Genomic DNA, 14027 nt, shown 5'->3' with positions numbered 1-14027 from the left:
TACACTTTTGTTGTAACTGTTTTGTTAGCAGTGGTCCATTAGACAGGGGGATAATCTGTGCTCTGGTAATCTAATTATCTAACATGGAGCGGCTTCTGTTTTCCTGTTTAGCTCAAGAATGAACAAAAACCACAGGTTTTTTTTTGTGATTTATACAATAACCAAATGTATGTTCAGCACAAGCTTTATTATTGCACTCATGCTGAACAAGGGGGTATACTGTCCCTTCAAGAAGTAACCCTGGGAGTACAAGTGGGTAGAGCAGGGATAAACCACCATCTATATTTTTGCTACTACAGGTATGGGACCGGTTATCCAGAATGCTCGGGACCTGGGGCTTTCCGGATAGTGGATCTTTCTGTAAATTGGATTGTCATACCTTAAGTCCACTAGAAAATCAAACATTAAAAAAACTCAATAGCTTGGTGCTGCTTCTAATAAGGATTAAGTATGCTGGGTTTTCATTTGGAGGGGTTGAACTTGACAGACTTTGGTTTTTTTAACCTGATTTAACTATGTAAAATTATATCTTTTTTTTTTATTTGGATAAAATGGAGTCTATGGGAGGCAGCCTTTACATAATTCGTAGCTTTCTAGATAACGGGTTTCCGGAGGGGTCCCATACCTGTATAAATCTTTCATTCCCATTATCCTATACAAGCTGAATTAGCTGAAGGATGTTGGGAGGAGTTTCATCCCTACCCTAGATTACATAATAATGAATTTAGGTTTAAATAGAAAAAGAACAATATAAAAAAACAACCCCTACAGAACCCCTTTTCTGTTCCAAACACACGGGCACAGCAAAGAGGTGCACATATATTTGAAATAATGAAAAGATGAATTAAGGAAAAAAAAGCCATTCCCTTCCAGTATTATTGTATCTGTAAACTGCATTTATACAAATACCCCAAGCTCACTGATCAGTTACTGATCAGTGTTTTTGAAAACCCACAAAATAAGTAGTTTAAAAATATGACTGGCCCACTTTCCCTTCTCATTAAATACATCCTCTACCCCCTTAATTCCATAAGAATAGCAGCCTTAATACAACGGCTCAGACTAGGCCGCCCCTGAGAAGTACATTGTGTTCCTACATCACTTCAGTCTGGTATAGGGATACTGGATTCAGTCTCTTTAGTGGGGCATTCTGAGAAAGAAGCTTTGTGATGTTTTTGCCCCTGCAAATTAAAAAAAAAATCAATTTTGCACTAAGAATACATACACCAAACCTAATTATCAGTATCTGATATTTCTATGTCCCAGTCCACCCATTGAAGTATCATGAATTGGTGCCAGGACCCATCCTCAAAGAAAGGGAAAACTTTCTTCCTCCTAGCTATTGTAATTTTATCAAAAAAATGATCCATTATTCCAATAGTTAAGTTGCCTTGCAGTCCCTTCTAAGGTATTATGAGTAGTATCCAAAACTTCTAAGGATCTGAAACTAGGGATGCACCAAATCCATTGTTTTACCTGAAAACCTTTCACTGGATCTGGCCAAATCCAAACCCTCACTTTGATTGGAAATTTCTGGCACACGGGTGAAAATAGCAAAGTTTAGGATTCAGACAGGCGCTTTGATTTGTTTTAATTTGACCAAGTCCTGGATTTGGTGCATCCCTATTTGAAACAAAGGAAAATGAGACTAACCCAACATGGAAATAGAGTAAAAAGTATCCTGTGCTAGTAGGGAACAGCTAAAGAAATGGAAATAAAGACAATCTTTATAGAGTTTATAGATGGGGACATTATTTTTTGTGTTCACTATTTCATCCAACTGGATATCACACACCTGTTTATACACTTACCTTTATTTTAAGTATCCCAAATACTATTTCTCGATGTGTACCGTTATGTGTGAAGTTTCACAATATGCTGCAAAACAAAGGAAATGTTTTTATTTCAATCTCCAAAACCAGACTTAATTTCATTAGGAATCGCAAATGATCAAGTCCCTCTTTTTACCTACCTTGGCTCTCTTCATCCGTCAAATCATCTTCCCACTGATTCTCTGCAGCTAAAAGTGGGTTTCGGGACTCGCAGGCCATTCTCATTGGATAGGTAAAACCATCCCCAAGGCTTAAAGGAGAGGAGACATGCAAGTCAGACATCACTGCACTCACATGCAAAGTCTACAAGCAACTACAAGCAATTAAAGTAGTACAAGTAGTGCAATAAAAAACAAGGATGAACTGCATACATAGCACACTGTCCCAGAGGCGAAGGCACCATACTGTATGTACCATGTATTGCAAGGTAAAACACTGTGCATTGAATTTGCACAGCTGGACAGTAAGCTGTAATTGCAGCTGATTTAGATGACCATGGGAAGCAGGAGATCTATGTCTTTATACCAGTATTTGACTGGGCCTTCCCTTTTCCTTGTACAACACTGAGCCTAGGCTTTGCCTTTTCAAATTCTTTTGCCTGTGTATCATCTACAAACTCTCTATTCTCCATGGCATAATTAGATATGACTGGGTCCCATGGCAAAATAATTTTAGAGCCTCACAAAAGAAGAACAAGGACTATTTTACAATCATATACACATCTAGTTCATCAGAAAGGCCCCACTTGGTCTTCTAGGACCCACTTCCCCTATAGTTTTCCCCATGAGAGTTTAAATAAACCAAGTCTTGCTTTACATAAGCAAGTTATTGTGTGGATTATACTCAGACTTGTTTCTATGGCACTTCAGTTTAGTACTTGGGTGCCAAGCCTTCTTCCAATCGAGTAGGGTCAGTATGAGTGCAAAGGGGGTCCCTTTTCAAATAACACTAAGGGGCAGATTTACATATGGTCGAATATCGAGGGTTAATTAACCCTCGATATTCGACTGCCGAATGTAAATCCTTCGAGTTCGAATATCGAAGTCGAAGGATTTACTGCAAATAGTTTGATCGAATGATCGAACGACATAATCCTTCGAATCGTTGGATTCGAAGGATTTTAATCCATCGATCAAACGATTTTTCTTAAAAACTTGTTAGAAGGCCTGTGGGGACCTTCCCCATAGGCTAACATTGCACCTCGGTAGATTTTAGGTGGCGAAGTAGGGGGTCGAAGTTTTTTTTTTTTAAAGAGACAGTACTTCGACACGTGGTTTATTGCAAAATACCTACCTTGTGAATACAGGAATAAGCCACAGTTTCCTTTCCTTTCCAAACACCTGCTCTAAGTTCCGGCGAATACCCAGGTGGAAGCCATTTTTATCCGGGCCACTCTGAAAGACCGGAGTGGAAAATGCCTCTAAAAAACAAAAATAAATTATTTTTACTCGTGCAGCAGATTTGAAACATTCAATACATACACCCATGTACAGAAATATCCAGTTATTAAAAGGGGTGGTTCACCTTTAAGGCATCTCTTAGTATGTTATAGAATGGCCAATTCTAAGCAACTTTTCAATTGGTTTTTTTTTATATAGTTTTATAGTTATTTGCCTTTTTCTTCTGCTTCTTTGCAGCTTTCAAATGGGCATTGCGTACCCCTTCTAAAAAGCAAATGCTCTGTAAAGCTACAAATGTATTGTGAGTGCTAATTTTTATTACCTTTCTATTCACGCCCTCTCCTATTCATATTTCAGTCTCTTATTCAAATCATTGCATGGTTGCTAGGGTAATTTGGACTTGAAGAGCTGCTGGATAAAAAGCTAAATAACTCAAAAAACTTAAATAATTAAAAATGAAAACCAACTGCAAAAAGGAGTCTGTAAAGCATGTGAGTGGGTTACCCCAGGAACAAGTTGTTATTATTATTTTATTAGGCACATTGCTGCTGTTTTCTAGCATAAGGGAAATTACATTTGCAAAATACCACCTGAATACAGGCAGTCATTTGGAAACACAGCGAGGAATCAGGCTAAAGGAACACAGTATATAAATGTGCACCTGTGAAGATTTTATGATGAAATTGAAATACATAATTTACACATAAGTGTTGGATCTTTATTGAATAGTTCCTTGATATTAACAATAAATGATTTACTGTAGATAAAGACAGTCTTTAACAGGAATGCATCGCTATTGCTATTTAAACCTTGGCACTGCTACTCTTTACTTTTTTTATTGGTCTCCTAGTCTCACCCCAGGGCCCTTCTAACTAATGTGTCATGAGATATGTCGTGTTTGGGGATGGGACATGGGGCTATGCTTACATCTGTCTTCCAGTCATGTCCGAGAACAGTATGGATTAGTAAGAAGATGCTGAGGGGCAAGGGTACACCAACAGGAGAAAAGATTAGCAATGCAAGGGCTTTTATATGCATGGTGACATGTTCCTGTTACTTGGACGTGTCAAATCGAAAGCAGTTAGTTTTCGTTAGTCTAGGCAACAAAAATAAGGGGGGAATTGTAACAATAACAAGTAAAAAGCTTTCTTAAGTTCAAGTAACCAGTATTAACCAACCAGCATGTAGTAGTTACTGGTGTGCTGTTTAAATGGAAGGATCTGGCTGCCATGCACTACTACATCACAAGCAAACTCTGAGCCTTTTCCCTAAATGTTTTATTCGTTGCTACTGGTTTCTACAAGAGTGACGTTTAGCACCTTTATTTAACTTTGCCACTCATGACTGCGAATTTCATTTAAAATCCTCCCGCCATGGTGTTGTACTGGACTGGGTGTCCCCTCTGGATACAATGACCTGTATATGCAGAATAGTGCAGCGGAGTTAAGGGGCCCTATGTTTTCAAGCTTCAGTATCTTGTGGATCCTCTTCTTTGTTTTCATAATTTACAGAGCTTTTCGGCTCCAACTGCACGTATGCCGGTAGCTGAAGTGTTGGCGCTCACTTAAAGAACATGGTGTCCCTGTGCTCCGCTGTGCTGTTCTGCATGTGTGGGTCGTGTTGCTAGAGGGGACGGTTGTTCTGGAGTGGAACTGTGCGGGGGGGGGGGGGCTTTTGGCTGTGGGGTGGTTTAGTTCTCTTTTAAAGTGGTTAAGACATTTCTGATGATGCCAAGTTGCAACAAGCAAGGCAGGATGTAAACCATATCTAGCATATAGCGGAGCTCAAAGGTGCAATCTTCTGTCTGTAATAATGGAAACACAGATCTTACACGAGCATGCATAGTTCAATCACGTCCTGAACAAGCTTCTACTGCGCATGCTACCGCAAGATCCATAACAGCAACTGATAGAAGAGGATCAGAAGACAAACAGAACCTTTTAATTCTGCTGCACAATTTTGCAGATTTGTAGCAGATCAAGATACAGAGAGACTTTTGGGGTGGTGGAAGAAGGGGAGATTAGTCACCCAGGGACAACTCTTTACTACTGTGGGCAACTAATCTCCCCAAAATGCTTTCCGGCCAGCAAGAATAGGAAATCGCCAGCAGGATGGCATACGATTTGATTCGGCTTTCCAAAGTCTCCCCAAGTTTCCTCATGAGGCAACTTTGGAAATCTGAAGCAGTTCGTATGCCATCCCAACGGCAATTTATATTTTTGCCAGTGAGAAGGCATTTGGAGAGATTAGTTGCATGCAGTAGTGAAGATTTGTCGCTGGGTGACTATTCTCCCTATCTGCCACCACCCTTAAAAGGAATGGATGCGGTGGGGAGGAAGCTTCAACTGTGACCAGAATGTGCAAGGAGTACATATGTTCTTCTCGTGTCTGCAAGGCTATTCTCGAGATAATCCAGTTACCACCCACATCCCCTGTGTGAATGTTATAAGAACTGTAAGCTACAGTCCTGTAAGATCACCGGGAAAGGAAATATAGATGTACACATAACACTATATAAAGGATAATAATGGTTTACTGTATAACTCTTACCCAGTGTGGTTCTGTTTAGGCTAACAAGCCAGCAATGGTATCCAAAGAGAAACATCAGGCTGATGAAGAACATCAAAGCCACGAACAAGAGGAAAAGCACATGGAATTTTGCTCGGCCATTTGACAATGTATCCTATAAGAAGGAGAGCATGTCTAATTGTTTATTGCAATAAACAAAAATACAACACTAATATACTGCTGTGAAATACCATAACTGTGTCACTATTCATACAGTTTTGCTGTGGTCATACTGATATTGCTTTAGTAAATATATATATTACCCTTTTCAAAATACAATACTAATATCTACGCAGTATTTTGAGTCCTTAACAGGATTTTTTGGCAGAGTGACTGAAACAAGTAAGCTCAGGACACAATTCCACTGCAGTTTTAAATGTAAATTTGATTTACGATGCTTCCTGCAGCCATACTAGAATAGAGATGGCCCTGCACATCTGACCAAACTGTATAAATATCGGTCTATATTTAAAGCCCCATTACCCACCAAAAAATTTGAGCAAAAGGCAACTTTCCATATGTATGAGAGCATCAGGCAACGTGTGTTTGTGTGTGTGTGTGTGTGTCTTGGCACTGGATTCTCTGTAAAAATAACACTTACCGTCCAGTACAAAATGAAGTATTGGAAAACTGTGCAGCCAATATACAAGCAGTACAACATTGCATAGGCAAGGAACAGAAGGAAGAACTTGTAGTTTGAATATCCTATGCAGTTATTCACCCTGGAAAATATCAATGTGTAAAAAACAATATTGAAAGGAGATGATGTTGAAGTACACATAAAATACTACAAAGATGGTGTCACAGCCTTTATATTCTACCCATCTGTGCCAAACAGCATTCAAATGTGCATATTTTTGAATGTATTACATTTGCGATTTGGTTAAAATAGTGGATAAATCGTGAAGTAAAATAAAAAAAAGTGCTTAATTTAAAAAAAAAACAAAAAAACAGTAAAGTATTTGAATTTTGATGCATAGTATTTGAATTTTCTATTTTTCCACATTGTGTGTGTGTGTGTGTGTGTGTGTGTGTGTGTGTGTGTGTGTGTGTGTGTGTGTGTATATATAGATATATATATATATATATATATATATATATAGATATATATAGATATATATAGATATATATACACACACATATTTGTAAAATTATAATATAATTATATTTCACACACTGTGTAACACACTGCCAATATCAGTGCCCATGTATAAATTTATATAACCTGACTTCAGGAGCTGTATATGTAGAAAGCTGCTTACTACCAGAGGTCATAAGTCTCAAATAAATAACAGAAAAAGACAAGATTTGATTTTATAATGATCTGAAATCAGGTATGTTGATGAATGGAGGGTGTGCTGCTTACTTACCAGGGACAGTGATGATCCATCTTTAGAACACACCTGCACCAGGAAGAAAAGAATATTATTGATAAAGAGCTGAATAATTCAATTTCTGCAAGTTTAAGTATTCTGCATGCTCTCTCTCAATCAGGTAATTGGTTTTTTTCACCTTTAAATGCATGTTTAGTACGATGTAGAGAGTGATATTCTGAGACAATTTGCAATTGGTTTTCATTTTTTATTATTTGTGGTGTTTGAGCTATTCAGCATCTCTCCAGTTTGCAATATGGTTGCTAGGGTTCAAATTACCCTAGCAACCATACACTGATTGGAAGAGACTGGTATCTGAATAGAAGAGGGCTTGAATAGAAAGATTCATGAAAGATTAGCCATTATTTCAGCACAAACACTTACATCCCACAGACTGAGCAATGGTGGCAGCGATCAGGCTTCACCATCTGGCACGTGTCACAAAATCGAGTTGCTGCAAAGTTAGGGATAGCAAACAGACATGATTATAGATATTCACACACTGAACTCTAAGAACAACATTCAGAGACCTGTACTCAAATAAGGGGTGCTCAGCACATGCTCTGTGTGTTTATATTTAACAATCTCAAGAATACTCAGTAGAATGACCAGTACAGACCTCCACTTCCAGTCCGAGTATAAACTGGTAATTTTCTTGCAAACTCTGCCACAATTTGCTTCTGAGCTTCGGGTCGTTCTTCATTATCGTACCGCTCCTTTTCGGCGTACGGCAGCAAAAACTACAAGTACAGTTACGCCTTGATTACAGAGATTCATGAATATATATATATATATATATATATATATATATATATATATATATATAGTCTGGTTCAATGAAGTGTATTGTTAATTATTGCAATAGTAAAACTCAATACACAGATGTGTAATTGAGAATAAGTATTTATGTTACAAAGTATACAAAGCAGTTCAGCAACAGAAATACCCCTGTTGTATTTAGTTCACTGGTTCAGAACTCTAGTTTCTAATATGCCAGGCTCATTCTACTCCTCTATCATACTCATATTGATAGTTTCACCTTTATTTTTTTGAATAAATATATTATTAATGTAAACTACTGCCATGAGAACAGTTACTTAGAATTTCAAAAGAGCAGTAGTCAGGCGTCATTTATATATGCAGGGTAATAAAGTTGCTATGGTCTCGTTTACCTTAACAACTAGGAAGTGGTTTTAATGAGAGACTGAAATCAGAACAGGAGAGGGACAGAACTAAAAGCAACAATAATATAGGGAAAAAATAAGGATTAAAAAGGAACAGTAATATGTAAATTGTAAGATCACAGAGCAATAGCTTTTTGGCTTCTAGAGTCAGTGACCTTCATTTGAAAGCTGGAAATATGCAGAAAATCATTAAATAATGATAAATAAATAATGAAGACTAGTTGCATAGTTGCTAGGAATCGGACATGCTTTAACATACTAAAAGTTAAGTTGGCGAACAACCCCTTTAAAGCTGGCAATAGACGCAAAAATCCGATCATTCGAATCCTTGGGACTCTCCACAAACGGTCCGAAAATCGTACAAAACGAGGATTCGTATGATCGGATCTTTGCGTCTATGACCAGCTTAAAGGAAAACTATACCCCCAAAATGAACACTTAAGCAACAGATAGTTTATATCATATTAAGTGGCATATTAAAGAATCTTACCAAACTGGTATATATTTAAGTAAATATTGCCCCTTTTACATCTCTTGCCTTGAACCACCATTTCATGATGGTCTGTGTGCTGCCTCAGAGATCACCTGACCAGAAATACTACAATTCAAACTGTAACAGGAAGAAGTGTTGAAGCAAAAGACAGAACTCTGCTGTTAATTGGCTCATGTGACCTAACAAGTATGGTTTGTTGGTATGTTTGTGTGTTCAGTGAATCGTATGATCCCAGGGGGTGGCCCTTATTTTTTAAATTCCAGTTTTCTATTTATGATTACCCAATGGCACATACTACTAGAAAAGTATATTATTATGAAAATTGTTTATTTACATGAAGCAGGGTTTTACTTATGAGCTGTTTTATGCAATATCTTTTTATAGAGACCTACATTGTTTGGGGGGTATTGTTTTCCTTTAAGCAAATCTTTACACTTACACCTGTAGCTGCAGGTTGTGTCTTGTTGCTTACCTTTTTAGTTGGTTGCTTTGGGGGTGTAAAAATTGCTTTCCAGTAGGTCCAAATAAAGAGCAGAAAAACCGTATGAAAGATCAAGAGGTATGCAGCTGGTGATGAGAAAGAAGGGACTTTAACACACAGTAGAAAAGAGATAACTCACTGCACAACTCCTTGTAGCAGATGACAGCCTGCTTTAATTTTATTTAATTCTTTAAAACAAATTCTATCTAAATTAATATTCTGTGCCGAGCAGTGATAAGCAAAATTTTTCAGCAGGTTTCACAGGCAGTGTATTGTGCACTGAAAATCACTGTGCAAAAATAAGTCACTGCAAAAACCTGCCCTTTAACTTTAAGGCTTTTTGTGAATTTCTGTAGTTTTGCAAATTTTTGCCAAACCAAACTGGGACTGATTCGCTCACCACTAGTGCCGAGTTTATGCCCACTGCTGATAACATCTGGATATTCTGGATAAAAGTCCCATACTTGTACTAAAATAATGCCATCAGCTTTGCAAGTCTATAATATACATATAGAGAAATATGAAGAGTTCCATGGAGTTACTGGGCTACTTACCTTTTTCCGCTGGGTTTGTTACAGTCACTGTGGAGGAAAATCAAATAAATGTTAAATTAATGCAATAATAGAAGCTTCAACGGTTAATCTTAGATGAGTTCTGCAGTACCCAAAGAGTGTCTCACATTCAGCCAAATTCAGAGGGGCCTGGCACAAGCAGGAAACTGCCGCTTGCTGCAGGGGGCCTGTGAATTTTCAGGGTAAATAGCTGCTCCAGAGGCAGCAGGCCCTGCAGTCTGGGCCCCCCTGTTCCCCCACAACCATAAGATCTGCTTGCTCTATAGTTATATCACTGCTCACATTCCTCCAAAGCCTCAATCTGCTGTTTCTTTGCACTTTGCAGGATGTGTCTTGCATTGCGTAACTGCAGGCCACTGCACTGTAATTGGGCCTCATACCTCCTCGCTTCTCGAACAACAGAATGTTAAATGAATTGTTCAGTATAAGAATAAAAATTGGGTAAATGGATAGGCTGTTCAAAATTAAACAATATTTCTAATATAGTTAGTCAGTCAAAAATGTAACGTATAAAGGCTGGAGTGACTGGGTGTCTAACATAATAGCCAGAACACATGATTAGGAAAAATGAGGAACGGCCTGGAGGCAGGTGAACTGCTCAATGTGGTTTATTGTATAAGAACAACATGTTTTGAGCCTACAGGCTTTGTCAAGTGGAAACACATCAGCACCCCGACGCCCCCCCAGTAGCAGGGCCCCTCCACCACTCCCCCTCCAGTGGCAAGGCCCCCCACCACCCCAGCCACTGGGCTCCCTCTGTAACTCTATCCCCCCTTGCATACCTGTTTCGCGCCTTCCTCGAGCGATCAGGTGGGGGGAGGTCAGGAGTGCCGGCTATGTCTAGCAGGTCTGGGCCAATGGAGCCCACAAGGGATGGGGATTTTTCCCACTGTCCCAGAAGCCCAGTCCGACGCTGTATACAAGGAATTGGCTACAGCTTTGTATTCAAAGGTACCAGTCCACCTGTCTTTAATTTTAATAATAGCCAGAACACTACTTCCTGCTTTGCAGCTCTCCTGGTTTCCACTGATAGGTCGCCAGTCAATAACCAATCAGTGTTTTGAGGGGGCCACATGGGTCATAACTGTTGCTTTTGAATTTGAGCTGAATGCTGAGGATCAATTGCAAACTCACTGAACACTTATGTCCCATGTGACCCCCCCCCCCCTTCAAGTCGAAGACTAACTCAGAGTTATACAGCTGAAAAGCAAGAAGTAGTGTACTGGCTGTTTTATTAGACATCCAGTCACTCCAGACTTTATACATTACATTTTTGGCTAACTAACTATATTAGAAATATATATTTTTTTTATTTTGCACAGCCTATTTACTCAGAATTTATTTTTACACTGAACTGTCTCTTTCTGCCTATAACGGTTACCCTTCCTATTCCCCGAAAGTTGAAAGCCCATCCCAAATCTCCACCCTACACACTAATTCACACTATAATCACAACACTTTATTTAATCCCCCGGTACCAGCCCAGGGAAGGTCTATGTAGATAATGTAGCTGCCATTTTATTCCAGGCATTGCCTAGATATGGACAATGCCTGTGCCTGTCTGTGTCTGTGTGTGTACGCAATACATACATTTCCAATAAGGTTTTGCACACGCGTGTGCTCATCCAGAGTAGGATGCCATGATGGAACCTAGACCAAGAGTGCCCATACTTTACTAATGCGAGGTCTACTTTTAGTGATGATGTCCCATTATGATCTACAGCAATAAAAGCATTGTTGACATTATGTTCCATGGAAAATATTACTTAAATATTGATTTTTGAGAACATGTACATTGTTATATTTCACAAACAACTATTTCTTATGTAACCTTAACATAATAAATATCTGAATGAAAAGCAGGAAACAGGAGGGTGATTTAGACAAGCTGTTGACAGTGTCTAGACAGTGGCAATGTGCTGATGCACTGAAGTAGCCCAGATTTGTGTATCCTGTTAAAGGAGAGGAAGACCAGCCAGGGGTAGGAGGTTAGCCATTAGTTATTGGAGGAGCCTAACAAATTAGAATCCCCCCAGTGACTTCACCTTTCCTTCTCCATTAAGGGTTTAGTAATTACAGGCTTCATCTACATCACTGAATCACCAGCCACCGCTTACACCCCTTCCCCTAAGCACACAGACCTTCCCCTAAGCACACAGACAGTAAGAATTGGATAGAACTGCTCCAATGTGCAGTGACATTAGCACATCAGCCGCAAAATTCTCTATACCCGCAACGAGCCCCTGTCAATCTCTCCCACAGCCCCGCCCACTCCTAGATACGGATTTACAAAAGCCCGGCTGACACTTCCTCCTCATACAATGCCCAAGCGCTCCGCACTTACCTAAACAAAGCTCCCAGACGTAAGCATAGTAAGACCACAGCACCACCAGTGATATTATAACAACAGGCACCCACGATAATACTCTCTGGCAGCACCTTAGCCCCCTGGGCAGAGCCACCCTACAGCCAGCCAACATCCTTCTCTCAGAGCTCGACTACTCGCGTCTGCTCACTCTGTCATCGATTGCTCTTGATTATAGACCTGCTGTTGCCAGGGAATTACACATGCGCTGTCGCAAAGCTTCTTCTTTATCGCCCTCTAGTGGTAGCTTTAGTAAATGCATGTTTTATCCGGGGTTGGGTTCACATACAATTTTATCTATGGTCCTAGTTGCACTTTGATAACTGCCATCAAGTTAAGGTTACCAGATTTTAAGAGTGAAATCCAAGGTGCAAAACAAAATGATCAGGTCCCAATCCATTCTAACCACTCTCCTTAACCACGCCCACTCAAAAACACCACCACATGTTTTTCTATGTACTCTTATCTAGAAAAGCCTAATATATTGTGATATATTGTAATTTCATTACATCCAAATACAACAAAGCAATCTTTCTAGAGGTTATTTTACTGTAACCACTCACTGACTCCCAGATAACTCACATTCTGACTCCCAGTCTAAATCCCAGATAACTCCCAGCCAGACTCCCGAATAACTCCCAGCCTGACTCCCAGATAACTCCCAGTCTAAATCCCAGATAACTCCCAGCCTGACTCCCAGATAACTCCCAGTCTAAATCCCAGATAACTCCCAAATAACTCCCAGCCTGACTCCCAGATAACTTCCAGTCTAAATCCCAGATAACTCCCAGCCTAACTCCCAGATAACTCCCAGCCTGACTCCCAAATAACTCCCAGCCTGACTCCCAGATAACCCCCAGTCTAAATCCCAGCCTGACTCCTAAATAACTCCCAGATAACTTCCAGCCTGACTCCCACATAACTCTCAGACAGAAGTCACTGCCTGATTCTCAGTCCCCCATTTTCTCACTGCAGCACCTTGTCACCGCTTTAGCACTGCCACTCTCCTATCCCCTATCATGGGCCACCTTTTTTGGAAAAAAAACACCATCCTTTTATATTTTTACCTTTGTTAATAACATTGGGATTGAGCACCGATTGTACTGGGTGGGCCGGTAAAATACCAACAGGTGACAGCCCTTCCTCTATCCCTTGTTCTTCCTATTCATTGCTTTCTTACCCTTAATGTTCATTGACTGTTATTGTAAGTGCTGGGTTTTGGGTAGAAATGATTGTTTTTATTGAAAGCCCAAGGTCGCTGTTTCGAAGTCTGAAAGTTCAAAAAAGTGCGAAAGTGCAAATCACACATAAACAAAGGGTACAAAAATAGCCCATCCTTATAAGAAATAAAGCCAAATACTCAAACCCCACAGGCCAAAAGGCACAGATTAAAAACAAGTCTTCAAGATGAAATTCGCCAAAGCTAGGGAGGCCCCGTTTATCCCCAAACCCTGGCCAAAGGCTCCAAAAGACAAAAGTCTCCAGACTCTACTTTGCTTCCTGACTGTCCCCTGGTAGAGGCTTCCCCCAGGGTTTCTTCCAAGGCCAAAGTCTTGTTTTTTGTTCAGGGTGGACCGGAACCTAAAGGCCACACGGTGTCCACCCTACGTCTGTGTGACAGCACCCTAATGGGTCAAGTGCTCCGTCAAACCCCAAAGTGAAAAAGACATGGGGGGGGAAATGTGTCTATATAAAAATATATTTTAAAAAGTAACACAATGGAGTGCATAATAAATAGTAAAATAATAAAATCATGGTT

At 39.8% G+C, this 14027-nt stretch overlaps 1 protein-coding gene across 1 annotated transcript; it reads right to left on the bottom strand.

Moving 5' to 3' along the window:
• Window positions 1–530: 530 nt before the first annotated feature.
• zdhhc15.L (zinc finger DHHC-type containing 15 L homeolog) lies at window positions 531–12402 on the bottom strand (the record flags this gene model as incomplete). Its single annotated transcript, NM_001095789.1, is given in 12 exon segments — window positions 531–1181; window positions 1812–1878; window positions 1973–2082; window positions 3126–3252; window positions 5783–5915; window positions 6402–6522; window positions 7171–7203; window positions 7558–7627; window positions 7793–7913; window positions 9323–9417; window positions 9886–9912; window positions 12248–12402. Coding segments are annotated over 11 exon segments (1017 nt in total). The 3' UTR covers window positions 531–1181; window positions 1812–1834.
• Window positions 12403–14027: the final 1625 nt, after the last annotated feature.

The sequence above is a fragment of the Xenopus laevis genome, chromosome 8L (genome assembly GCF_017654675.1).
Source record: "Xenopus laevis strain J_2021 chromosome 8L, Xenopus_laevis_v10.1, whole genome shotgun sequence".
Taxonomy (NCBI): Eukaryota; Metazoa; Chordata; class Amphibia; order Anura; family Pipidae; genus Xenopus; species Xenopus laevis.
The sequence above is the reverse complement of the archived record's forward strand: the minus strand, read 5'-3'. Positions and strand labels throughout refer to the sequence as shown.